We start from the raw sequence: 27,240 nt of genomic DNA, 5'->3' as shown, positions 1-27,240 counted from the left end.
AATCACAATTTATTTAGATATAAAATTCTTAGGTTACAACTTTTCCCCTTCAAAACGATTTCATTATCTTTGGCATTTAGTATTGCAGAAAAGACTGAGGCATGTCCATTTTGGATTCATTTGTATATAACTTGCTATTTTTTATTTTTAGATGGCCCTATAATTTTTTTTATATGTATAGTTTTGACAATTCACTAAGATCTATTTAGTTAGGAATCTCTTTATACTGACTCTACCTGACATAAGACGAGCCCTTAAACCTTCATACACAGGCCTTCCTTCAGCTGAGCAAATTTTTCTTCTATTATATCTTCACACCTTTTGTCCCACTGGTACAATATCATCAATGATCTGGAACTGGTTCCCCATTCTCCATATTTATCATGTTTTTTCCTCTAATTACCTCATCTGTTCAAATCTGTCCTTCACATCACTAATTCCATTTCCTAGACTGACTCTGCTCTTTACTACCTGCAATGGAAGTCTTAGTTCAGTTCTTCTATTTTCAGCTTCTCTGCAATCCTTCCTCATCTCACACTTCTCTCTTTGCCCTTTCATCTTATCCTGTTGCTTTTTCACCATACAACTCCGGGCTCCTTTCTCACAGGGTTCATGCTAGGAACTGTATTGTGTCTTCCACAAATTCAGATGTTCACACCCTACCTCCCAATGTGATGGTATTTGGCCGAAAGTAATCTCAACAGAACCCAACCATACTGGCACTCTGATCTCATTCTACCAGCCTCTAGAACTGTGAGAAAATAAATTTCTGTTGTTTAAGCTACGCATTGTTAAAGCAGTCCAAGACAGGTCATATTTTCTTATAATCAACTGTGGCTGCCAGAGAGAATTTTCATGTAGATTTCGCAGTAGATCATTTTCAGATGTATGCTCTTCCCCCGAGTCTCCTAAATTCTCTTTTTCTTGTGATGTGGAATTTCATAGTTCCCCATGGTTTGTTTGATTTATTTATTTATTTATTTATTTATTTATTTATTTATTTATTTTCCAAGTTAAGTCTTCCTTATCCACATATAAAAATCAAATAACCTATGAACAAATCCAGACTTCCTCTGTTTCCACTGGCACAAATGAACTGTTCTGAATCTTCTCATTATCATGGTAGACCATTACCATGGTAAAAATTCTCAGATCTGGAGCTGGAGGGCAAGCTGACACACAAGACCCCCTTAGACCAGCTCCCTCTTCCAGCAGGACGCCTCTGCTCTGCCATGACTTTGGCTTCCTCCTCAAGTACCTAACTCTCTAACTGTCAGCTGATGTGGATGTGGAAGGCATACTTCCCAGCATGCACTGCTACCAGGTTTCTTCCTCTCCCCCCACCTACAATCGCTACTTGTGGCAACTAGACCCTTCATAGTGTGCCATGTTGCTACTGGCTCCTCTTATTCTACACCTCATCGGTTTCAGGGTTCTGTGGCACTGGCCTGCTTGCAAGAAGTGTCAGGAGCCCAAGCAGCAGCAGTCTTAATTCACAAGGCAGCTCCTGAGTGGTAACAAGGGAAAGCATCACACTATTCTAGCAACCTCACTTCCATAGTGCCAAGCTGGGAGCAGCAGGGAGCAGGGGCGGGGGTAGTAGGGGGAGGCGGGGAACAGGCAAGACAAACTCAGTTCAATTTTCTCACTGCAATTCCCTACTCCCTCTGCATGATGTGTGACAATTCCTCCCAGGTCCTAGCACGGGTTGCTGTCAGGCTTAGTCACTGATACATAGAACAAGTTTCATCTTGTTCTGCACCTTCTGGGTAATAGGGACCACTTATTTAATGCTTGCATGTAAGTGTCAAGGACTAATCCCTTTATAAATATAATCTGAGCTAATCTCCATGACAATCCTGAGAGGGGAGTTTTATTGTCATCATTGCATTTTAGAATTAAGGAAATGGTGGATTAGAGAGATTACAGTATTTGCAGGATGTCGCAGGGTGATTAGGCGTAGAGCTGGGATTCATACTTGGGATGGCTCTTAAGCTCTCACTCTCAACTACCCCTTGGCAGCACTGCTCACGTGTGACGGCCTGAGTATGAGCCAGGTGCTGGCTAGACACTTGACCCATTCATCCTGCAGAACTGACCGCGTTCTTGTCCCAATTTACAGAGGAGTCAAAGAAGACTCCGAGGGGGTAAGGAGCTAGTAAACTGGTGACGCCAGCATTCAAACCGGGGCCTGTTGGATTCCAAAGCCAACTTTCATAATTATAATGCTAGACAGACATGGAAGGGTAGTGCTATGCTGTGACTCCCTGTCCCGTATCTGTCCTGGGACGTGTCTGATTCACATCTGGATCTCCCACAATCAACCTCCTGGCAGTGTTTGCGTTGAGGTTTTCATCATTTTCTTTATCTTCAAGATTATTTTAATGCCACTGTTTATTGAATGTTTACTATGCATATGACAAGCACGGTGCTAACCACTTTACAGATAGGATCACATCTGCAGTTTCCTGAGAGTTTAATAGTAAAAATCAAGCAGGGAATTATCTCCTAGGAGGAAGGAGGAAGAAAAGGCATCCAGGGACCCAGCAATGCCTCCCCAGGGCCTGGGACCAAGCGGCTTCACTGTGGTAGTTCCCTCGATTCCCTTCCCTTGGATTTCCACATCCTTTCATTCTATGTCTGAGTGTATATTTCTGCAAGCTGCCTTTACCCTTAGTGTGGTGAAGCAGAGCCAATGAAGGTCTTCTCTTGCCGGTAGTAAGAAGGCATAGGAAGTACATGTAAATTTTTGAAGGGCTGGACCAGTCTCACGTGTGAGACCCTACCACCACCACCAGTCCATTCTCCAAGCCAAAACGGCCTTCCTAAAATGCAAACTGAATTAAGTCCCTTCCCCATTTAGTAAACTTTCCCGGCTCAGCTCACTCCCCTCAGGATTAGGTCTTTAGGTCTAAATAATTTGGTCTGGTATTCAAGCCTCTCCAAGACCTGAACTCAGAATCGACTGGCCTTTCAATTCCCAGAAAAGTGCTGCTCTCCTGCCTTCGAGGGGATGCAGGGGCTCATTCCCCCTCTGGTTCCCCACTCAGAAGCCTCATGGATTCCCAAGGCTGGTCAGGCACCCCCGGCACCCCCAGCCGCCCGTGCTTCTAGGTATGCTGTAACTATTTCTCATTGACCTGCGGGCTCCCTCCCATATTCCCCAAAGGGAGGGCCACATCTGTCTTGCTCACTGCTCCGTCCCCACAACACTCAATACAGGTGTGCCGAAAACGGCAGGTCACGTGCATGGCTCCTGCCCTCAGGGGTTTCTAGGACAAGGACAGATTGTCTGCACATGGCTCCCCTGGACAGCTCCACTGGCTGATGAACCCATTCAGGTGACAATAACAAGTTATTTTCCGAGCACCTATTATGTACCAGGCACTGTGCTAATTAATAGGTGATTGGTAGCCACGATCTCATTTAATCCCCCAACAAACCTGTGGGGAAATGTCACCCTCATGCCACAGGTGAGGAGCCGAGGCTCAGGACGGCTAACAGACTGCCAGGGCACCAACCAGGTGCTGCCTTCACTGCTCTGACCTTGACCCTGTGCTGTCCTGCTTCTCAAAAGCTAAATCTCAACACCGACTGGCCCATTTGACAGGTGGGCAAAGTGAGGTGCAAGAAGGCCAGTGGCTCGCTAGCCAGGTGTTACTGCCGGATGAGCAATGCCACCCTCTCCCAGCAGCGGAACCCACCTTGCCACCCTCAGCCAGCCCCCGCCTGTCTCCCCACCCAGCCCCGGCCCCAAGGAGAGGCCCGCATACTTGGCCCGATTTTCTGGAATGGTTCCGGGGGTTCCTCCTTCACCTCTTCAGCGGCCACGACGCCTTGGTCGAAGGGGTCTGCGGGAGAACACGCGGCTCTTAGTGCCCTGGTCACCAGGCCTCGGGAGCCTAGCTGGGGACCAGGGAGGTGGCCAGCCACCAAGTACTTACCTGCCCGATTCTCGGGGGCCCCTTCCACACTAAACACTGCGCCGGGGCAGGAGGCAGCAGCCGCAGGAGGAAAAAAGCAAACAGGAGCCCTGTTAGTCCCCACCCACAGCCGCCTTTGCCCGCTCCCAGCCCCGGTCCAGGTGCAAGTCCCTTTCAGCCTAGGGGCGCGGCCCTGGCCAGTGTGCAGGCCCAGAAAGCCAGCGGCCAGAGGAGGGTGCGTCCCAACCAGGACATAGCCTGTGTCTCCACGCCTCTCCCTCCCACGGCAGGGCCCAGCCCAGGGGGGCAGACATTCTGTCTGCCCTGTTTCTGGAACATCAGCACCCAGTTGAGGGCCAGGGTAGGAGAAAAAGAGAGAGAGAGACCGGGAGGAGAGGAATAAGGAGGAGAGAAGACATATGAGCCAGTAGGTGGGAAGCTGGGTTGTCACAGCTGGAGATGGGCTGGGGGTGTGCGGCTCCAGAGGGAGCCCCCAAGATCCTCCCAGACCCAAGACCCTATTTCTAGGATTCTTCCGTTTCCAAAAACAAATTACCTAAATTTATTGTTCTAATTCCTAACTCTATAATCTAAGACACTAAAATACCATCGTTCATTTTTAAAAATTGGTTTAATTTCACCAGAGCATGTGAATACTCAATATGAAATCGGATAATAAATTGATATAAAATTGTGGGTATTCGACTGCTTTTGATTTACAAAGCCGGCAATTTCATTCGGGTTCCCCTACTCAGAAGTATGTATGCAGTGTGACGGGGACCTTTTCTCCCCAGGATCCTCAGGGGTTGGGCACGTCCCTCATGGTCTGGCTGCCGCATGACCTTCGTCTGGGCAGGCGGAGGGCAGGGAGGGGCCAGGTAAGCGGCCCTGGGTGGGGGGTCTCTCTATGGGACTCACTCCCCAGGAGTGAGGGGCCTGGCTCACCATCCACGGCGTGCAGGTCTCGGTGCTCTTGGAAGCAGCTGTAGTACTTGTACTTCTTGCCGCAGATGTCGCACGTGTACCTGAAATTGTCTGTGGGGGACGGAAAGACAACACGTGGTCACCAGGGCTTCAGAAACTTGGGGTGGAGTTTTGGGGGCCAGCTCATCTGCTTCAGGAACCAAAGAAAGGACTAGCTCAGACGGACCCCAACGGGTGACTCCACAGAGAACCAGTTCTGGGGTGTCAGGGTCCTCTACACAGGCAGACCGGGAAGCCCTGAGGTGACTGTCAAACCAACCCCCAATCCCACCTCCTGTGAGCTGAGCTCCTAAGGGCCGGATCATAACTGGTTCCACCTTCCTCCTTATCCACTAGTCCTTGCATCTGAGGGTTACTACGTCCTCACAGGGAAACTGAGGCTCAGAGGGACCTGCCCCAAGCCCCACAGCCTCAGAGATGGCTCCCAGTGACCCCGGCCTCCTGGTGTTCATGTCCTGTGTGTTTCCTTCCTGTGGAGTCTGGGCAGGACCCAGCGACTTGCTTCTAATGAAGAGAATGCAGTCAAGTGACGGAACCACTCTGGGATCAGTCAGAGGACATGACCCGTCCGGCTCACACCATCTCGCTCTTGTTAGCAGATGTGCTGTGAGCTGCCCCATAGAGACCAGGGGGCAGCCTCAGGTGAGCAGCCGGTGGGGTGCTGAGGCCCTCAGGCCACGAGCTTGGGAAGGACCAGTCCTGCTAGCAGCCACACAGTGAGTGTGCAAGAGAACTGGACGTGGAATTAACCTTTTATTTTCTTAGTTGAGAGACGGGTAAGTGGGTAGATGCCTCTACGCGTGAATGTACAATTTTTCTCACCAATAAATGAAAGATGCCTGGACTAAAGGCGTGAAACCTGGTCTCTGTGCCCACCTCCACCCCCAACAAGCGGTATGACTTCTCTCTGGGACTCAGGAGCCTCATCTGCAGGACGGGAAGACCGGGCTTGCTATTCCCAATGGGACCCTCTGGCTGCAGGACTCCGTGGCCGGGCTCCCGTGACGAAGCCGGCGTGTGAGGAAGCCGGACTTTCTGAGCAGACACTGCTGGCCTGGGTCAGAGTAGGAAGGGAAAAGTGATGGAAGGACTAAAAACAGCTCCGGCTACAGAGTCCTTAACAACCTGCGGGCCCGCGGCAAAGGCGGAAGCCAGACGGAACACAACATATCATTGAGAGGCTGCCGGGGAGGCCAGGAATAGCCAAGGAGGAAAGATAAACGGGGAAGTTCTTTAAATGGGTGGCTGACCACAGGCAGACCCAGACCGTGGGAGCCGGAGGAGAAGGGAGCTATAGAGGGAGAAGGAGGCAGGGGCCAGGCTGGGGCGGGGCTGGGGAGGAGGGCCACCCTTCGCCTCCTCCCTGCCCTGGGCCCTCTGGCAGGTGCTGGCCAACCTAAGCCTCCCATTCTCCTCCAATGAAAGAAAGAGTAGCCTCAGGCCTGCCTGCCTATCACCCGGGTAAGAATCAAAGAGAGCAGAAGGGGAAGTGCCTCAGGGGGCGTGTTCTTAGGACCAGTGCTTTAGCCCCAGGCACCTGTTTTGGATTTTTCCTGGGGGGGTGTGTTTATATTTTAAGAAGCTTTTGATGGTGGTCTAACAAGCACATAGAACAGGAGTTCCTATCTGAGCTGCACGCAGAGATGAGCAGTTGTGACAGAGGCGTCCGGTGGCCTGCAAAGTCTAAAACGTTTACTACATGGTCCCCTACAAAAAGTGGGGTACAAATCCTAAGTGCGCAGCTTGTTCAGTTTCCATAAACCCAAAACACCTGTGTGACCAGCGCCCAGCTCAAATATCACCCCCAGAAGCCCGTCCTAACGGCGACCAGGACGCTGACTCTTCCAGCATGAACTCGAGTCCCCAGTTTTTGCACGTCCTGTACGCAGACCTAAGGAGGGACTCTTGTCCTGGCTTCCTTTGCGAATATTGTCTGTGGGTAATGCACGCTGCTGTGTGTAAGTCTCTATCTCCGTCTCTCCATGCCGTGCTGCAGTCCTTCGAGTGAATGCACTGTGACTCATTTACCCCTTCAACCTGCTGGGCGCTCACTCGGGAGGTCCCCAGTTTGGAGCAGTTACACATAGTGCTGCTAAGAGCATCCCAGTTCCCATCGCAGGCTCAGGGCTGTTGGGCAGGGACAGTTGCAGCCCAGCCCACAGCCTTCTGGCTGCTGTTACCAGGCCCGGGGGTTTAGATGTGGAGGGAGGGCAAGCAGGGCCTGTGGGCAGCAAAGCAGAACACTGTCCCCAGAGGTTAAGGCCCTGCACAGCCGGGCCTGGGACACCGGACCCCAGTGATTGGTGCCCACGGGTGCTCATGAGATAACTCTCTGGAGCAGGAGCCCCCACACATTGGCCATGGAGCCCCAGACCCACAATGGGAGTCAAAGAACAGAGGCACCTGCCCCCGCTGGGCCCTCCTGGAAGGGCCTGGGCGTACCTGCCAGCGAAGGGCTCGGGAAGTCTACAGCAAGAAACCTACAGCAAGAAACCCGTTCTTCTATGCAAGGCTCAAGGCTTCCCCGGGCTATTTGGCCAGAGAACCCTTTCCTGACAGGACACTGAGTATATCTCGGAACCGGAGTTACCATCTTACAAGTTCATAAGGACCCGCGGGTCCCAAAGCCTGGACCATAAGAAATGTGTCTCCCAGAAGCCACGTGGGACCTCCTGGTGATGGGAGCTTGGGGGGATAAGAGCATCTCCTTCCACCCCTGGCTCCCCCCCCTCCCCCCGCCCCCAGAAGCCCACAAGGAGGGAAAAATACTCACTGCCTTGGGAGGCTCCCTCCCCTGAGGTGGCTTCAGTGTCTGTAAGAGAAAAGGGAGAGGGAGTGGGAGGAGAAGGGAAGGGGGAGGAGGAGAAGAAGGAAGGGGGAGGGGAGGGAAAGGGAGGAGGGGGGGAGAGAGAATGACTGAGAAGGTGAGTACATTGGACCAATGGCAGGGCTGGTGAACACACTACCACATGCCCAGGGGCCCTCTCTCCAGTGCAGAAGGCAAGGAACTGAGCCTCTCCGTTCTTCCCCACCCCTCGTCAGTCAAGGCCCTGCCCCAGCCTTCTCTCCGTCTGCCAGGCTCAGGGAGTGTCAGGCATCAGCCCCCGGTCCCCTCAGCGTCAGCGTCCTCATCTTCAGAATGGAGAGGGCCACCCTGCCCCCACTCCAGGGCCGTACTGGGGAGCACGCGAGATGATACTGAGCAGCACTGAAGCATTCTGGGAGAAATCAGGCCTGTGAGGAGCAGGCAGGAGGCACTGGTGGCAGAAGTCTGGTGGCATGTCCTGCTGCCCCCCCACCCCAAGTAAAGGAAGCTCCCCCTCTCCTCCTGGGGTCTCCCTCCTACTGCAGAAAGAGAGAGAGAAGCCTGGGGCTCACAGGGCCTCTAGTCACCCAGGAGGGGCCCAGGTGGAAAACCAGGAAGAGAACAGGAAGCCCCCTGACTCTGCCTAGGGGCACACCACTCACCTCGGTGTGCGCGTACGTGGGTCTGGAAACAGTTGTAATACTTATACTTCTTGCCACAGATTCCACACTCATAGGACCCTGGAAACAGGCAAGAAAGGGACCGCTCAGCCAGCACCCAATACAGGCAGCCATGAGGCCCCAGTGCCTGCGGGGATGCCTCCGGGGACTGCTAGCTCTGCTCAAGGGGCAGGGCTCGTCCATTGGCCGTCTTGTCCCCAGTAAGCAAAGAGGCAGCAGGGCCCAGCAGAGACATCCCCAAGGCCATGGGAGGGAGAAGTGGCGATCACCAGGGCAGAGGGAGAAGGTGGGGAGCAACCCTCAGCTCCACCATGTGCACCCAGCCAGCCCTAGAGAAGCTCAGACACGTCTCGGGACACACAAAATGCAGCAGGCAGAACTCCAGGGAGGAGAAGGAGAAAAGGAAAACACGAGTGGGGGCAGAGAGGATGGCCCCTCACAACGGGCAGGCCTGTATTTGGCTCAGAGCATCACGCGGCCGCTGCTTACAGATCAAAAGCTGAGGAGGAGCCAGCCGCTTGGTTCTAGGATGCAACAGGAGCTGGGCCCAGGGCGGGCTGGGGGAAGGGGGCCTGGAGAGGTAAGTCGTGGACGTGTGGGTTTCCAGAGGGTCCCTGGGGCTTGACCTCAGACTAAATGTCCTCTGAACCAGCGTCTTCCAAGTCGAGTGCAAGTCCCCTGGGAATATGGGAGCACAGGCCGTTGAAAACACTTCCAAATGTTCTTTTCCTAGAAGCAACATGACAGAGCAGTGGCAGCAGGCAGGGGCCCCCCTCCCCTGCTTCTCTTTCCTCCTCTCCTCTCACCTTCACCTTCTCTCACATTATGGGCAAGACAATTCTTTTTTAAAAAATATACTTTTATTAATTTCAGAGAGGAAGGGAGAGAGAGAGAGACAGAAACACCAATGATGAGAGAGAATCAATCACTGATTGGCTGACTCATGCACGCCCCTCACTTGGGATGGAGCCTGCCACCTGGGCAGGTCCCCTGACCGGGAATTGAACCGTGACCTCCTGGTTCATAGATCGATGCTCAAGCACTGAGCCACACCAGCTGGGTGATATGACAGCTCTGTCATCCACCCAATTCCACCGTGTGTGTCCTCCATGGGCGGTTATCATCCCAGGGCTCCAAGCAAAGGTGAGATCGGAAACATCGGGTATCGGACTTGGGATGTGGGTCTAGTGACTGGGAACAATTCCTCTTGTGATTCCAGCGCTTTCTAAGTCTTAGCTCTCTCAACAAAATTGAAGATCTAATGGAGTTGTCAGTGGAGAGACCATTAGAAATAATGTCTGATGAGACGCCCACGTGTCATTTTGGAGAGACAACTTGGAGTTAAAGAACGAAGTGACGCTGCTAATACAAACCGCCACCCCTCCCTGCCTCCTGATTTATGTGATCAAGCTTTTATGCACTCGCGCTTACGAAAACCGAAACACGGGAATTAAGTTAATGCTGAATCCTGTCTCATTCAACATATAAGAAATATAAATTCACAGAAACATGAACCAATTGAAACAGAAAGCCCATCCGTTTTCTGAAAAGGTGTATTTTCGATAACATTTTCCTTGTACATTTACGATCGCTCTAAATTTGTTTTTGGCAAATTGTATGCTGATAACAACTCGATCTGGGGAAGAAAATGTTTTAAAATATAGAGCTTTATGATCCCAACATATTTTTTAGAAATTTCAATTTACATACATCTTGTTGTGGGAGATGAGTGTGAAACAGTGATCAATAAAAGACTCTCAAGCATAAAAAATATATTACATTAGGATAAAGTCCTGTGAGGGAAGTGGACTGGAAATATGAGCTCAAGGAGAAAAAGGAAAGATGTAAAATTTCTGACTGTTAAAGATGGGCCTGCTCATAGGTTTCATAAATGGATGATGGCAGATACGAGTAGCAGTGGGGTTTGGGTTATCTTGGCTACATTTAAAAGAGTGGTTCACAGTTTTATTTCAAATGCCACATTTTTACACAATATGCCAGAAATCATACCCTTTGTGATTATGTAAATGTTGGATTAAAATGTTAGATGTCAACACAAAAATGTGAAAGAGAATATTGTTTCTCAAAACTCTTGTAGGAGATACTGAACAAAAAAAGTGTGAAGCCATAGGTCCTTTAGATTCTTATCATTCCAGAGGTAACCCCAGATGTGTCTGAGGCTTCGGCTAATCCCACTGGTATCTGTTTTGCATTTTGTCCCCCCCCCCTCCACTTCTTAATAAGAGATTATTTGAATTTATTTGAGCTACCTGATGACATGCCGAGAAGCAAGATCTCAAGTGCTCCCCTGTCCCCCTTAAAAAACACTTTCATGCCTATTACTTCATGCTGCTCCCAGTGAACCTACCGGCAGATTCTATTATACTCACTGATCAACCAAGACAGTATGGCTCAGAGAGGTTGAGGGATCTGTCCAAGGCCCCATAGCAGGGCACACACTGAGGCTCTTGGCTTAGGGCCTTAGGGCCTTTGCCCATGGGGACCCTCCAACTGGGATCCCCTTCCCACCTTGGACATCCCAATGAACAGTCTTCAGCGGAGACAAGATGCACCTGGGACGGTGCCAAACCCCTCCTTTCTGGGTGGCTCAGCAAAGAGCTGAGTGTTGGTTCTGGCAAGCTCCGGCGCCAAGCCCTGCCAACAGCCTGTTGAAACAGGAAACTAACTATCAGCTGGCACTTTGGCTGCTGGGTTTGTCACAGACCAAACTCATGTGGCCTTGTTTGAATGGCTGTCTGCTCTTCTGCTGCTCCTTCCAAAGCTGAGGCCCCTTCCTCTTCTTCTTCTTCTTCCTCCTCCTCCTCCTCCTGCCCTTTCCCCCCAGGCAGCCCTGTGTATGTGTGGAAACACCTCCACTCCTTGGTGCTCACAGCTCGCTGCCTAGAAACATCCTTGCAGGAGCCATTTTCCCAGGTGATCCCTGACTCCCCCTCCTGCACCCCTACAGTGACCCTCTCTGCTGACCCACCTCCAGGGAACTCCCTCCCTCACAGGTCTATATCTGGTTATGGTTCCCATAATCACCAAGTCCTTCCTTTTACTGAGTTGAAATCACCTCCTGGAAACTACCTCAGATTGGCGGGGGCTGCTTGGGATGTGTCTGCTCCATCCCCTTTCACCAAGATACTTACAGATTCTATCATCTCCCCGGCCCACAGCCCCGCTCCCCATACAAACAGCCCTTAGCTCTGCCATGAGGCCCCTCCCTACACTGAGTTAGTTAACTCTCTGGAATAATCTGTTGGCCCACACCCCTCCGCTGAGGAAGAGCCCAGCTGGTCACTTGCTCCCTCCGTGGGCTCCTCAACCACGAGGGAAGCCCTGGACCACCCACCAGGTCTCCAGGCACGGGGGGCTCTCCCTGGGCTCCTTCACGTGGAACCTCTCTGGATGAAGGACCCATAGTCTCACAGCACAGAGAGCACCCACTGCTCGGCAGACATTCTGACCACCCGATGGGACTGGGCATGCTTCTCTCTCTGAACCAGAAAATGGTCCGTGGGCCGGAGGTCCTGATCGCTGCAAACCCAGCTTGCTTTGTCCTCACCATCTAAGTCAAGGACGGCAAGCGGTTTTCTACTTCGGATTTTTCCATTCTGGCAGACCGGCCGTGACTTCTTGGTATCCTGTGTTAACGAGGATTCTGAGGTGCATTGTTGGGACAGTATGCAGTGATCAACTGGCGAGGCCATGGATGCGGAACTGGGGAGTAGCCGTGGTCACCCCTTGTTTATTAGCACTCCTCACAGAGGAGCTCCCGAAACCTCGCGTGTGGTCCTGCCATTCCTAGGGGCTGCTGTGCAGACTTTTCTGCCTGTGGCTTGTCGGGAGGGAACAGGCAGTTGTCGGCTCACTTCTGGTTTTATCCAACAAAGCTGTCACAGTCAGTATTATCCCTGCTCTTCTCGCTAAATAAGGAAGCTCAAGGTCTTGCCCCTAAGCCCCATACCAATGGCAGTGACGTGCTTTCTAAGAGTGAGGGACACCCTTCTCAGCACAAAGGTGGCAGCAGGGAGGTGGCAGCCACCGCTGCAGGCTTGGCAGCCAGCCAGCCTCCCGGGCACCGACGCCCCTTCTGACTCTCCCAGCCTGAGAAGCTGCCAAATGCCACCCACGTGTCCATGACCTGGGCTCATCCATGGGAAATGCCTCAGATAATATCTGTGCCATTGGGAGCACTGTTTGTCTGACGGTTGTCAAAGGGCCAGTGAGGACATGAGGAGGGGGGGTGACAAGGGGGATGGAGCTCCGAGAGAAGGCAAATGGGAGGGTCCCTCGGGGCAGGGCACAGGCAATCAAGCAGGACCGCTATTCTATTCAATAGAGCCCGGCTCTGAGCCCTGAGCATGGCACTCAGGAGGCCCTTGGCTCCCCAGAGCCCCGCTCTCCCCTGCCGACTGACTTGAGAACAGAACACATTAACTCCTCGACGCCTGGTCTCCAGGGCGCAGAAGCACCCCAGTGCCCCCTGGCACAGGCTCATTTAAAGGGATGGCTCTACCCAGCACTCACCCCAGGCGAGACCCCGGGGAGTCCTTCCCTTCCAGAAGTGAGTGGGCGGGGGTGCTGTGAGGTGGAGCGGGGCCTCCACAAAGTGGAAGAAAGTGTCACCGACCTGCTGTGTGACTCGGGGCGGCTCTCTTTCCGCGGGCCTTCGTTTGCCCTTCTATAAAATGAAGGGGACACAGGTATTAAATCTATAGCATGTGTAGCCCCAGCGCCCACGTCCACAGCCATGGCAGACATCAATAATCAATCATGCCACCCTTTAGAAGCTTCAACACAGACTCCACTGAGCCTGCTGCAATTACTTGGACTTGGCCCACAAGATAAAATTTACTTGCCATCCTGTGATTAGATGAGTTCAAATGGCTCAATTCTAACCCTGATGGGTGTGTGCGTGTGTGTGTGTGTGTGTGTGTTTGTGTATGTTGCTGTTGTTAAATGCTTTTCTTTCCTGGTGCTGAGGCCAAGCCACATTCCTCTGAGCCTGACCCTTGGCAGAAACAACACCCTTAAGGAAGGTTGGACTGGATGGATGCGAGAGGAGCGGCCACGACCAGCAGGGGGCGCCCTGGGCCTGTTTGGTACGGGCTCCATTAAAAAGGTGGTTCCATTTCTAACTTGTCATTGGCTTTTACACCTTCTCACAAGGGTGTGCCAAAAGCAGGTAACTCAGAGATGCTCAAAGTTCCTGAATTCTAGGGAGGCGGTACTGGAAGGAGCGCCAGGGGCTGGATCAGTTAGTTTTCAGATGAGAAAACCGAGGCCCCATTAGAACCCTTGTCTTCTGATACTTCATCCACAAGCTTCTTCTCCATCCCATTTCTCTTCTCTCCGTCACACTGTCTTATCTCTTCCACTTGGGGGACAAAAGCAGAAGTATTACTACTCCTTCCCCTTGAAGAGGTACTGTTTACTATTAATACCAATACTAACAACAGCTAACCATTTACTAAGTACAATGTTGAGCGCTTTACATAGATCATTTTTACTGAATCCTCAAATAGCCCAATGAATCTGCAATAGTGAAACCTGAGGCACAGAGAGGTCAAGTAACTTGCCCAAGGTACAACAGCTATTAAGCCACAGAGCCTGGATTCACTCCCAATCGGAGGAGACGAGTTCGTTCTCGCGGCACAACAGCGATTCCCACACCCCTCCAGCAGCCATGACAGGGAGCATGCCTCATTTAACAGAGGAGGACACCGAGGCACAGCGAGGACAAGGGAAACCAGCATGGTGACTGGCATGAGGCCAAGGCCCTGAGGCCTCTCAATGTGCAGGCAGCTGGCCCAGGGAGGGCTCCCCACATTTCCCTAGCATGGCTGCTCCAGGCTTTCCCTGCTGAATCCAGACTGCCAGCTCCATCCCAAGATTCAAATTCAACTACCCTTCTGGGAAGCTCCTGGTGAAGGGCATAAAGAGTTACTGGGTCCAATGAGTCTTAAAACACCCCTCTCCCCTCCATGTGAACAAGGACATGTCCTCTCCTTGGTTAACCAGGTTAACTAACACATCTAGTGGCTAACAGTGCTCAGCCTTGGGGAATGAACACTGATGGATGGAGGCCAGACACAGGCCCTGAAAACAGTCTTCTCTCATATGGCACTGGGCTAAGTCCCTCATGCTCTTCACCGATATCTCGGGTTCATCCTCCTTCTGTCACACGCTAGCGTGCATTTCCCGGCCTCCCCGAGGTTGGGCAGGCCACGTCACTAGTTCTGGCCCATGACTGCATGGAGTTAGCATTTCTCACTTCCGGTCGCAGCAGGTTAACTGCCAGTGTGAGTCCCCTCAGAGTTTTCTCTCCCTCTGACACAGGGTGGCAGCATTCCCTACAATGGCAGCTTTTAGACTAGGTCCAGAGCAGAGTGGAGCCCTTAGCTCACCCACAATGGACATGTAGTATGACTGAGAAATACACCTTTGTGGTGTTTAGCTACCAAGATTGCTTTTTTACTTTTGGGATCTTCATTTCTGTGGCATAACCTCGCCCCATCCTGACAGTTTCAGCACCAATGTCAGCCCTGCTTCCTAGATGCTAGGACTTTGCTAGGAGAGCATAGGGACGTAGACCTGACAGGTCCTGGAGCTCCACTTCCAAGAGTTCCTCACCTTGTGGCAGATGAGCATGGACCCGGCACCTCTAATGAGAAGTGCCCCAATGAGAGATGGGGTAGAAACACACCACTTCTGACCAGAAGAAATCAAGGAAGACTTCTGGGAGGAGGTGGCAATATAGTTGGCCTTGAAGGATGGGTTGGATTGGGGCATGAGGAAATGGCCAAAGGCATTCGGGAAGAGGGAACAGCAAGGGGAAAGGGCAGGAAATGCTGCAGAACAGACTACACTGGAGTGAAAGGTCCGGAAAGATCAGAAATAAGAAATGAGGCTCAAAGGCTCAGGTTATGGAGATTCTTGATGCTATCCCCTAGACACAGTGGGGAATCCCAAGTTTAGAATCAGGGCATGACATGCTCAGTGTCCTGCTTTGGCCAAGGCCCCTGGCAGCCAGAAAGGAGAGCAGGTGAATGCAGGGAGACACAAAGGCATGGTTATTAGTGGGATGCCACAATGACCCAGGTGGGGCTGATGGTGGCCGCAACCAACAAAGGAACAGGTAGAATAGGGAGCTCCAGGCTCATTCCCAAGGTTGGAAAGATAAGGCAACAGGACTTGAGCCAAACTTGGGAAACAGATGCAGGGGAAGTTCCCCACCTTGGACGTGAGCCCAGAAGTCAGGAATGAGTTAGAGCTGGACCAGGAAGGACCGGCAGAGGAGAGGGAGATGGTAGAACTTCTTAAGAACTTCTAAGAACACACTGAACGCGGGAAGCGAGCAGGAAGGCACTCCGAAACAGACCAGGCGAGGCCTCGATGCCAGGTCGGGGCATGTGGACTTTATTTTACAGACTTAGGTTTGCAAACTTCTGGCCCATGGAATGACTCTGACCCACAGACATGTTTTGTTTGGAACATTTAGTTGCCAACATTTAAAGCCAAAGGAATTCACATGAAAATTCTCACTTCTGGCATGGGGTACGCCCAGAGAGCTGGCCACACTGAGCCTGTCTCCCCACCAATTACAGCCGGCAGCAGCTGAGGAGCGAGCCCCCGCTGCACGCGGGATGTGGGCGCTCCAGCTGGACTCGGTCCCCACCACCTGCCTGCCTGGCTCATCCCTCCTTGTGCTAAATAAACATATCTGCGGGGCCTCGGAGAACCTGGCAGGAACGCAGGCAGCCCGAGGGGTATCCCCTGGCTCAGGCTGGGAAGCGAGGGGAGCGACGATTTCTAAGAAGCTTCTTTCCACAGAGCTCCTCTGAGCCCGGCCCAGATCAGAAGAGGCAGGGGTAGAAGGTACCAGTCCGTCCCCCATCTGGTCCTGACTGAGCATCTGCTCTGAGCAGGACCTGCACTGGGAGCTGCCCCAGGAGCCTCTAGTCCAGCAGAGGAGGTGGAAATACCGACAGGCATTTGGGACACCAGGCAACGCAGGCTGCGCTAGACCCCCCTGGGGCATGGGAGCCCCATGCATGAGGGACTCACTGGTCTGCAGAACGTTCCAGGCATTTGACTTAAAGTCTCAAAGGATGCGTGGTGTTTTGTCACGTCAGGTGGAGAGAGGAGAGCTCTGGACTAGAGCTGTGCTGGCAGAGATAAGTCTAAGGAGACGAGTTCTTGCCCCGAGGGCAGAGGGCAGCCACCACAGGCTCTCGGCCAGGAGGGGCAGAGATCTGGGGCCTTCACTGCCCAGGACTCTGGGCTCAGCCCCAACCCGCTCAGGGCAAGCACTCACCGAGGGTCTGCTGGTTGCGGACACCACCGATCACCACGCAGATCTCGGCGGGCACGTCGCCGGTCCCATCCTTGCTGACCGCCTTGCTCTCCTCCTTGGCCTCGCCCTGCCAGATCACCTCCTGGATGTAGTCGTCGGGCACCTCTGTCTTGACCTTCACCTCCGTCATCGTTCCCTGCTCGGCGCTCAGCGAGGCCTCGGCCGGCACGGGCTCCGGCCCCTCCACCTTGGCGCTCTTCTGGCTGCGCTTCAAGCGCTCCCTGGGGAAGAAGAGAGTCTGTTCAGAGTGGACCCCATGCCCACCCCCAGCCCCACCTGGGGGCCCACCAGCCCAGGGGGCAGCACAATCTTTAGCTACAGACCCACCTGTCACGTGAACCTCTCCTTGAAGCACATGGCCATGGCTGCCCCTGAGGGTCCTTCGGGGAACCCTGGGGCTCCCAGGAACACAGTTTGAAAATACTGGGCCAGCCTGGCTCCACCACCACCCATTTTACAGATGGGGAAGCTGGGGTCTAAAGAGGTCTACCTGTGCCCAGGAACTCCTGAAACTGGCTCTGGCTGATGGAAATAACTTCTCAAGCTTCACATAAATCAGCTGAGAATCTTGGCAAAACGCAGATTCTGGTTCAGCAGGTCAGGGTTTGGCCTGAGATTCTACATTTCTAACCAGCGCCCCGACGCTGGCGCTGCTAATTCTCCTTCCGCACAAGGAGTGGCAAGCGTGTACGTGGTTCGATGTGCGAAGTGTCTGGTGCTGTTCTCTTCGCTCCTTGGCAGGAGGCCTAGAGACCTCATCCAGGGCGATCTTCAAGGCCCAGGGCGATCTTCAAGGCCCAGACTCCAGGCCGCTCTGGCAAGACCCCCTGGCATACCAACGGGGAAGCAGGGACCCAGGTTCTGATCCAGGACCCACAGTGGCCTTGCTGTGTGATGCAAGTCCAAGACCCTTCTCCTCTCTGGGCTCCAGCTTCAGCTATCACAACAGCATGGGTTTTATCACATCTCTGTCCCTCCCAGCTCCCAGCTCTGTCCAGGGTGAAGAAAGTGAGGAGAGAGAGAGAGAGACCCAAACTGACAAGAGGGCAGAGAAAGGCCATTGGAGGTGCTATACACTAAATCAGCCGTGGGCAAACTACGGCCCGCGGGCCGGATCCGGCCCGTTTGAAATGAATAAAACTAAAAAAAAAAAAAGACCGTACCCTTTTATGTAATGATGTTTACTTTGAATTTATATTAGTTCACACAAACACTACATCCATGCTTTTGTTCCGGCCCTCCGGTCCAGTTTAAGAACCCATTGTGGCCCTCGAGTCAAAAAGTTTGCCCACCCCTGCACTAAATTGTGTCTTCAACCCCCCAAATCACATGGTGAAGTCCTAATCCCCAGTGTGACTGTATCTGGAGAGAGGATCTCGACAAGGTAATTAAGGTTAAATAAGGCCATAAGGGTGAGGCCCTGTCATAGGACTGTGGCCTCAGGAGAGAGACAGAGGCACTCCTCTTTCTCTGACTCTGTCCCCACTGTGTGAGGACACAGAGAAGGTGGAAGCTAGGAAGAGGGTCCTCACCAGCTCCCAACCCTGCTGGCCCCCGATCTCAGACTTCCAGCCTCCAGAACTGGGAGAAGGCGTCCAGCCTATGGTACTTCGTTATGGCAGCCTGAGTTGACTAATACAGGAGGCCAGGACTCAGACGAACCGGATGGGAATGAAAAGGTAGGCAGAGGGGACACCAGCCACTGGCGAGGGCTATGGAGTCCGTCACTTCCGGTGTGACTTGATCCAGCTACCGAACCTCTGAGTTTCAGTTTTCACATCTGCAAAATGGAGCTAACGTGGTTCTCACATGGGTTTCAATCAACCAAGGCTTGAAAAACACGAGCACAGTGCCTGGCCTGCAACCACTCTCAAGACACGGCCGCCATTACTCTTATTAATAATGGCAAACTGTTAGCACATCTTCGGCACCCGGTGGGCCCAGTGACGCCTCCTAGTGAGCCTGGTACATCACGGCCAGACACTGTCTGACCTCATGCCCTTCTCCTCGGTGGGAAATGTAAAACTAGATGATTCAATCCTCTCAGCATTCATTTCCTTTATTGATTTAAGAAACATTTCAATAAAGTGTCCTAGGTACCAGGCACTGTTCTAACACACGGACTCCTCTTACCCTCGGTAACAGCCTGTGAGGTCAGTCCTGGTATTATCTCCATTTTACAGATGAGGAAACTGAGGCAGAAGGTGAAATATCTTGTCCAAAGTCACATGGGCACAAAGAAGCGGAACCAAGAATTGACGCAGGCATCCTGGCTCTCGCTGCAACATGCTTAGACTGGGAGAGAAACCGCCAGAGGGAGCCTGCCCCCCGCACCGTGGCAGCCCCCATGTCACCATTCTTGCCCTTCAGCATCCGAACAGAGTCAGGCCAAGGTGCTAGTGAGTGTGCAGGAAGGCGGGAGGCTCCTGGCTTTTTGGCTGCTGCTGCCTCCCCAGATATCTTGAGCTACAGTCCCCCTGGTGAGGTCCAGAGCCCCCCTTGGGAGGGCATCATGCCTATTCCATCCCCCCGCAAAAAGCCTGAGTTCAGGGAGTCCCAGGAGCATAACCAGGACCAACAGGTCTGAGAAGTTACAAGGACAGCTATGGTCTAGGAGGGAGGATATTCCTGCCAGCCAGCTAGCCAGCCAAACGAGGGGCATGTTTAGGGTGGGGAGCTCCCTGGCCCTGAGGCACTGGAGCAGAAGCTGGCTCAAGGCCTGGCAGGATGGGATGTGATGACCTGAGATGGAAAGAGCATCAGGGTTTGAAGTCTAATCAGCTGGGGGCCACATTTCGGCACTGCCCCTCCCAAGCAGTGGGCTTCTGCATGAGTGACTTCACACACACTCATCCCCACCCCAAGCCTCAGTCTTCACATCCATACAATGGGTAAACACAGCACCCACCCCTCAGCGCTGTGATGCAGAGAGGACAAGGCAATATCTGCATGGGCCTGGGACAGTGCCCCAGGGGAGATGGTCTATGGGTACCTACCGTCTTGGGGGAGGGGAGTGTGCACAGGATGCGGGGAAGGGTCTTACATGGCATAGACTGTAGTGCAGGGGCTGGGGAGGTAGACAGACAGGAGTTCAAATCTTAACTCTATCGCTGCCTGCCTGGTGACGCTGAGCGAACCCCCGACCCTCTCTGAGCCTGTTTGCATATCCATGAAGCGGGGCCCCCACACCTACTCAAAAGGCCTTGTGAGGATCAACTGCAAAAATCTAAATCCAGGACCTTGTCTAAACCAATTCCTAGAGATGATCATGCTGGTGGGAAGTAGTGAAAGAAGTGGCTGAAATCCCCATTCCCTAGCTGAGACCACGTGGGCGCTCATGGTCAGCCAATCCTGCCCGCTCTGAGGCTGGAAGCCAGGGTCTGTCTCACCCTCGATGCCAACCCAGCAAGAACACAGCCCACAGGTCAGGGGGTGGGTGGGGGTGCTGGGCAGGCAGCTGAGGACTCTCCCTGGCTTGGCCCTAGCTGGTCCCAACCCTGGCCGCCCCGAGCACAGCTTCCCAAGAGCAGCAAAGAGGCCCACTGGAGCGGGTGTCCAACCTGCCAGTGTTCCCCACAGCGGAGGTCATGGGAAGGGCAGGGCAGGGCAGGGCAGGGCAGGGCCCCCTTACCTCAGCCCTTCCTTCACTGGCCGTGTTCGGAAGCTCAGCCTGAGTCCTGTGAGCACTTGATCGTGCCATCTGAACGGACTCAGTGTCCCTTTCTGCTCTCCAGGACCTCACTAGCATCATGGCATCCTGCTGAGAGGGAGGAGCTGTTGGGAGTCAGAAAGGCCGGGCATCCATACACCCTGTGACCTCGGGCAAAGGGTTCCCTTCTCTGGGCCTCAGTTTCCTTCTCTATTAAAGGGGGACCACAATCCTTGCCAGGACGGGGGCGGATGAGCCAGGGGGCTGGCAGAGAGGTTTCCATGGATGGCAGCTGTCATTACGAGGATGACATCCCCACCTCCGGGAGCCTGCCCTGCTCACTGGAGATGCAGTTAGAACCTCTCTCTGAATGTCCCCTCCACCCTGCACAGGCGATTCCTGCACTTTCCACTGGGAGCCATGGGAGCCATCCTCTCACCCACAGGCACCGTGGCACACAACACACGCTCCCTTACATGTGACACCCCTGAGGCCTTGCTGTGCGGAGGACACGGCTTCATGCTTCAGATTTACAAGCCCAAATGTTGCCTTTCTCGGCTGCTTTGCATTTCATTAGGCGTCCTCGTAACAACGGAATCGCAGGAGTACTTACATCACTTTGAATTAGTGGCGCAGCTCCTTCTAACTTCTGCAAAAAATTTTTTTTCTCATCTATCATTTTTTAAAATAGAGCTCATTATTTTAATTATATCCATTTAAATGTACAGTGGAGCCCTTGGATATTCTCAGCACGAATCATTAGGTATATTAGTGAAAAGCACTCGGAATCCATCTACACGCTGACACTCCACAATCTATTCTATTTGTGTCTCTGTAAAACAGATTTATATATAGATAACTACAAAATAGTTGCTCAAGATATGCCATGAATTTTATATTTAGCCCGAGTCACACTTCAACATAGAATCTAAAGCCGGGCACCGAGGGGCTATTTCTCAGCAAGTACATAGCGTCTGCGGTCGCTGGCTACTCCTCATGCCAGAATGCTGGGACAGAAGCCAGACCAAGCGGGTTCTTGCCCAAGGAATTCCCTAAGAGCCCTCGCCTTTCACTAAGGTGATGGTTCTCAAAGTGTGTTCCTTAAAGGCCTAGGGGTTCCATAGCAGTGGCCCCCAAAGCACTCATGAAGTCTGAATGAGGAGGGTGGTAGTAAACAGGGCTCCAAGACCCCTCTCTCTCTGATATGCATAGCTTGGTCTAATGTATACATATTTGGCTTCTTTCTCCCTGTAAAGGGGTAAATGGTGCCCCTGCCCCCTCCCCCTCAATATATTCCCACATCCTAATCCCTAGAACCTATGAATGAGACTTTATTTAGAAAAAAAGGTTCTTTGTAGATGTAAATAATTGAGGATTTTGAGATGAGATCATTCTGGATTATCTGGGTGGGCCCTAAGGCAATGAGAAATCCTTAAAGCAGGGGTGGGGAGCATCCAGCCCGCTGGCCACATAAGGCCCGCGAAATCATTGGGTCTGGCCCTGCCAACGCATTAGGGGTGAGTTAATTAAATGTTTGACCAAATATAGCAGGTTATTTTTTAAAATATATTTTTATTGATTTCAGAGAGGAAGGGAGAGGGAGGGAGAGAGAGAGATAGGAACATCACTGATGGGAGAGAATCATTGATCGGCTGCCTCCTGCACACCCCCACACTGGGGATCGAACCTACAACCCGGGCATGTGCTCTGATCAGGAGTCGAACTGTGACCTACTGGTTCATAGGTCGATGCTCAACCACTGAGCCACACCGGCCGGGCACAGGGTAATTTTTAAGTTGATCATTTTGTATGGTCCTCGAATGATGTTATATATATTCAAATGGCCCTTGGCAGAAGAAAGGTTCCCCACCCTGCCTTAAAGGGACACACAGGAGAGTGGACAGACACAGATGACAGACACAGAGAAGGGGGCGGCGGCAGCATGGCCACAGGGAGGGATGGGAGTGATGCAGCTCGAAGTCAAGGAATGCCGCAGCCACCAGAGGCTGGAAGAGGCAAAGAGAAGATTCTCCCCGAAGCCCGGAGACCTGTGACCCTGCCGACACCTTGCTTTTGGACATCGGGCCTCCAGAACTGTGAGAGAACGAACCTCTGCTGGTTTAAGCCACCCAGTTGGTGGTAATTTGTCACAGCAGGAAGCTGATACGCTACATCCGACTACATCTGAAGAAATAGCTCCAAGTGGTTAAGTTTGTAAACCACTGCCCTCCACGACTCTCAGTTTCCTTTTGCTTCGCTCCTACTCGTCCCTGTTACTGCATCTGGCCAGTCCAATGTACCCAGAGAGCCTGCCTGGGGAGGTTGCAGAGCAACTCCCTCCCTCTGGGTGTTACCAGATGGCCCTCCAAGTGCTTAGACCCACCCCATCCCATCTGGCGCTCACAAGAGCCCTGTGGTCCAGAGGGAGACGCCGCAGCACAGAACAGCCCTCTTCACATCCACGTGCTCCTTGTGCACAGGCCTGGTGCACAGCAGGGACGCCATCAACACCGGGAGCAAATGGCATGCCTGAGGTCTCACAACTTCCAGGGATGAGTTTGTTCTGGAAACAATTCTTCCAGCTCCAGGAGGGAACCGGTCCCACAAAACTCTGCAGCCAGAGACCACGCAACCAAATAACAAATCAGTAGATTTGAGGCCCGAGGACAATCGTCATTTCTGGCCACGTTGGAGGAAGAGTCTCAGGAGTCAGACAACTTCGTTCCTGGGAACAATGCCCACATCTCTCCACCAAAAACGCTCATGCCTGCTAGACTCAGCTTTCTCATCTGCACACTGAGTGGGCTGGACCTCTATGCAGCAGGTGCGCCTGTCTCCTTGAACAGGATGGGGAGCAGTGCATCCATTGCACCCCAAGACTCAGCCTGAGGACGCCCCACCCCCTCCAAAGGCTACTGCTACTTTACCCACCTGAAACAATGTAGAGGGGGAAATCTCTAATCACAGCATGTAAATAATGACTCGGTTAGCTCCCTCCAGAATACAACTTCATTAAAGACTCCAGTCATTAGGAATGAGGGTTAACTGGCCTCACGCTGTGCTTAAGCACACTCTCCAGGAACGCATGGCTGCGTGGGGTGTTCAATGAATGAACGCACATCCAACCACGACTGCGGGGACTGTGTTTACCCTGCTGCAGGGGCTGACCACTGGCCAATGCTCCCACTCTACCCATCGGCCCACCACCCAAGGATCTGAGTGCAAATGACTATCTATTTGTAGATGTCGGTGAACCCCCTGCTTGGCAATGCTTCCTAAGTCCGATGAGGCTGTTGCCTGCCCCCGTCTCCCAGAGCTGTTCTTCCTTCCCAAGACCTCCTGGGCCCGCCATGCTCCTCAATCCAATGGTCCCTTCTCGCTTCTCACTGAACCCGTCCTTTGACGAGAGCACGCCTCTCTCCTCCGTCCAACTCTTTCCCCACTTGGTTCTGTGCTTGCCGGTGGGCCTCTCAGCTGCTGGCCCCTCCTGTGCCTTCTGCTGATTCCTCTTCGCCAGCCCACTGTCATACCTCAACATGCCCCAAGGACCCGTTCCGGAGCCTCTTCTATTCTTAGCCACACTCACTCCCTAAGTCACTTCGTCCAGATTCCTGCTTTTAAATATTAACTATGTGAAGATGAATCACAAACTGTATCTCCAGCTTGGACCTGCCCCCTGACCTCCACACCTGCATCACCAACTGCCTAACCGGCACCCACACGTAACAGGTCCAAACTGAGCCATGGCCCTCCCCCAAGTCGACAAACAGTTCTTCTTACTCCTACCCCCGTGCTCTCCCCACTGACCCCTGAGTCTAAGACACCCCCAGCGAATAGCTGTAATCTTTCCCATCCCCTTTACTAACAATTCCATCCCTCCGGCTCCTCAGGCCCAGATCTTGGAATTATCCTTGCCTTGAATTTACAAGCAAATCCTATAAACTCCACCTTCAAAATATGTCCAGAACCTGAGCACTCCTTACCCGCCACGGCCACCACTCTCGTCCAAGCCACCTTCCTCCCTCCTGTCTTGTTGTAATAACCTCATAGCCAATCTCCCTGCTCCTACCCGGGCCTGACGCTTCCAAATCCATGTTCAACACAGCAGGCAGAGCGATCCTATGAAAACAAGCCAGGTCGTGTCACTCTTCGGCTCACAGTCCATTTGTGGTTCTGCATCTCACCCGGAGTAACAGCCACAGTCCTCACCTGACCCTCAGGGCTCTGTGACGTGCCCCACGTGCCCGCTGACCTCTTCTGCTAACATCCTCCCCGCCCCCCGTTCCTCCTCACTGGCTGCACCATCTCCATGCTGTGCTGTCCACTGTCCCCTGAGCACACAGGCTCGCTCCTGCCTCGCTCTGCGCCTGCACTTTCCTCTGTCTGGGATGTTCTCCGCCTCCCCAGGTGCCTCCGTGGCTCGAGCTCTCCATTCCTTCAGGTCTGTTACTCAAACATCCCAGCGCCAGTGGAGATGTGCAGACTGCTGATGCAGGGCCTCCGACGCCCCAATCCCCTTCCCTGCCTGATGCGTTCTGCTTAGTATTTGCCCTGTTTACCTAACGTTCCTGTTACTCCTCATCCTCTTCACTGTCTGTCACCCCAACTGGAACATGAGCTAGAAGAGAGCGGGGACTTCGTCTTGTCAGTTCATGGTCACATGTCAGCACCCACAGCAGTGCCTGGCATGTGGGGAGTGATCAGTAAGCACCCTGTTCATTTAAGGACCCAAGGCACGTGCCCTGGAAAGGTCAACGCCAATGCAGCCTCCGGGGCGTCTCCCTCCAACATTGCCCGCCAAATGTCAACGGTTTAACTGCTCAGAACTGAAGGCAGCCATGTCCCACCCACCTTCCCTCGTGGAACACGGGTCAGAGATGTTCCCCAGGAGCCAATGGAAAAAGTGATGCTTATTCCTGAAGTGTCAAAGTCCTATTTATTTCCTTCCCAATGGAAATTCCCGCCAATGCAGCACACTCTTCCTCCTTCCTGAAACGCCAGTAGCCTGGGAACACTCTGACACCAGCTTGTCCCCCTCCAGCTTCATTGAGGTATTATTGACACATGACACATGTACGTATAAACTGTACCATGTGATGATCTGATACTGCACAGTAACACCAATTCCTGAGCGTGCAGGGTCGCCGTTCTATCATCAATCGGCAGACCTGGCTCCTCAGGGCACGGGGTGGGGTGCTGAGGTCCCGGGAGGCCTGCGTCTCACATCAAGGGTTCCAGGAATGCCCCTCTGCTTCAGACAGGCTCCTGCCTCCAATGTGCCCACTAATTCCACCTGGTTCTCAGAGACTTCCAGAGGCAAGGGCCCCCACCCCGGTGCCTGGCCCCTGGCTGATGTCCGTTAACATCTGCTGAATGATACAAACAGAAAAAAGCCCGATGTAAATACGCCAGCACGCAGGGTGAGAGGTGCTGCTGGTGATGGTGGCGATGATGGCCCAAAGGACGCAATCAAGAACAAGGGCAGCTGAGATGTACTGCGTGGCCATGGTGCCCAGGCAGGGCGCCTCACTCCACAACGCCTCCCCAGGGGAGGCAGTTTTGTTTTCAGATAAGAAAACCTAGGATCAGAGACGCAGAGTGACTTTTCCTGATCGCACAGCCTTCTAGTGACAAGAGCGGCGATTCAACTCCCGCTCTTGGGCTTTTGATCGTTTGGATGATTTCTGTTTTCTCAACAACTTGTTGACTGAATGAACAGATAAATTAACAAATGACCAGAAGCTCCTAGAGGCGGGGAACCTCTTCCCGAGGCCCCTCCGGCACCGTTCGTATCCTGACACAATGGGGCACGTGCTCGAGGCTGAAATTCAGGGACCCATCTCTGCCACAGAAGAAAGCACGTGGCACAGCTGTGCTCACTGCTGACCTCCAGCTCTCCTTGACGTGTTTGAAAATGGCCGCGGTGCCCACACCTGTCCTTTAGCTAGAAAGAGGCTCCCGTCTTTAGCCGCAAGGACGGAAATCACAATGGGGAGAAAGGGCGAAACGTCCGTCCGCTGTCCTGGAAGGACAGACAGCGGGAGCCTACAGCAAAACCCCGGCTTCCACGGACCCTGGTAATGAGGCCTGGTCTGTAGTTACTATTCTTCCCGTGTCTCAAACCTGCACGCCACCACACAGGCCTTAATAACCCTCGGAATTACCTGCACCTCCATTTCTGTCACGTATCACTGATGTATTTTAATAAATAGTCAAGTAGAAGAGATGAGAATAATAGATTAAAACTATTAACCTATTTAACAACTCTTAACAGTCTAGAAATTCAAAACAGCCTACAATGCATAAATATACCATTAGCTTGAGATCAGTCTTAGGCACTTAATTGTCTCCATGTTGGTGTCAGTCAGCCACAACGCTGGGCGACACTGCAGCTCGGAAAGACAGCGTGAGGATTTAAATATGAAGAGTTAATTCCCTGGTTAATGTAAGCCTAACAGAGAGATAAGCAGGAGTCTTGAGCAACGCTGGGTAAAGCTGGAAATTTCTTTCCGGGGTGTCCTGGTACATGGAAGGCTGGCCCAGGTCACTGAAATGTTAAGTGTCTTCAATGAAAGCACAGCCTTCGTTCATCTTCCAGTGGGTCGGCCGGCAGGGGCGCAACTCAGATCCGTCGGGACCCTGCAGACTCAAGAATTCTCCCCCAGGTGGGACCCACTCACTCACAGGTCATGGGGGGGGGCCCATGCCCACGTTCTGCATCTTCTGGGGCACCCATGGGTCCGAAGCAGACCTCAGAGGGCAGGTGACTCAGTCAGTGAAGAGTGAGGCAGTCCCTAAGCTGGTCCTCACGCTGGATGATGTACACACACTCCCTC

The 27,240-nt window shown here is 52.8% G+C and overlaps 1 protein-coding gene across 9 annotated transcripts in view; it reads right to left on the bottom strand.

The window, feature by feature from the left end:
- The window catches only part of ZNF618 (zinc finger protein 618), a 148,550-nt gene that overhangs the window by 28,332 nt on the left and 92,978 nt on the right, over positions 1–27,240 (bottom strand). For all 9 annotated transcript variants that reach the window (XM_070430746.1, XM_070430749.1, XM_070430748.1 and 6 more), the window contains exons 3-8: positions 16,717–16,976; positions 8,376–8,453; positions 7,681–7,719; positions 4,869–4,958; positions 3,945–3,980; positions 3,774–3,851 (exon numbers count right to left, since the gene is read on the bottom strand). In XM_070430746.1, coding sequence (XP_070286847.1) covers positions 3,774–3,851; positions 3,945–3,980; positions 4,869–4,958; positions 7,681–7,719; positions 8,376–8,453; positions 16,717–16,976 — 581 coding nt within the window. The remainder of the gene's footprint in view (positions 1–3,773; positions 3,852–3,944; positions 3,981–4,868; positions 4,959–7,680; positions 7,720–8,375; positions 8,454–16,716; positions 16,977–27,240) is intronic.

Source organism: Myotis yumanensis, unplaced genomic scaffold, assembly GCF_028538775.1.
Source record: "Myotis yumanensis isolate MYYU_CA2020_CCGP unplaced genomic scaffold, mMyoYum1.0.hap1 SCAF_12, whole genome shotgun sequence".
In the NCBI taxonomy this organism is placed as follows: domain Eukaryota; kingdom Metazoa; phylum Chordata; class Mammalia; order Chiroptera; family Vespertilionidae; genus Myotis; species Myotis yumanensis.
This window is presented reverse-complemented; position numbering and strand designations above follow the sequence as displayed.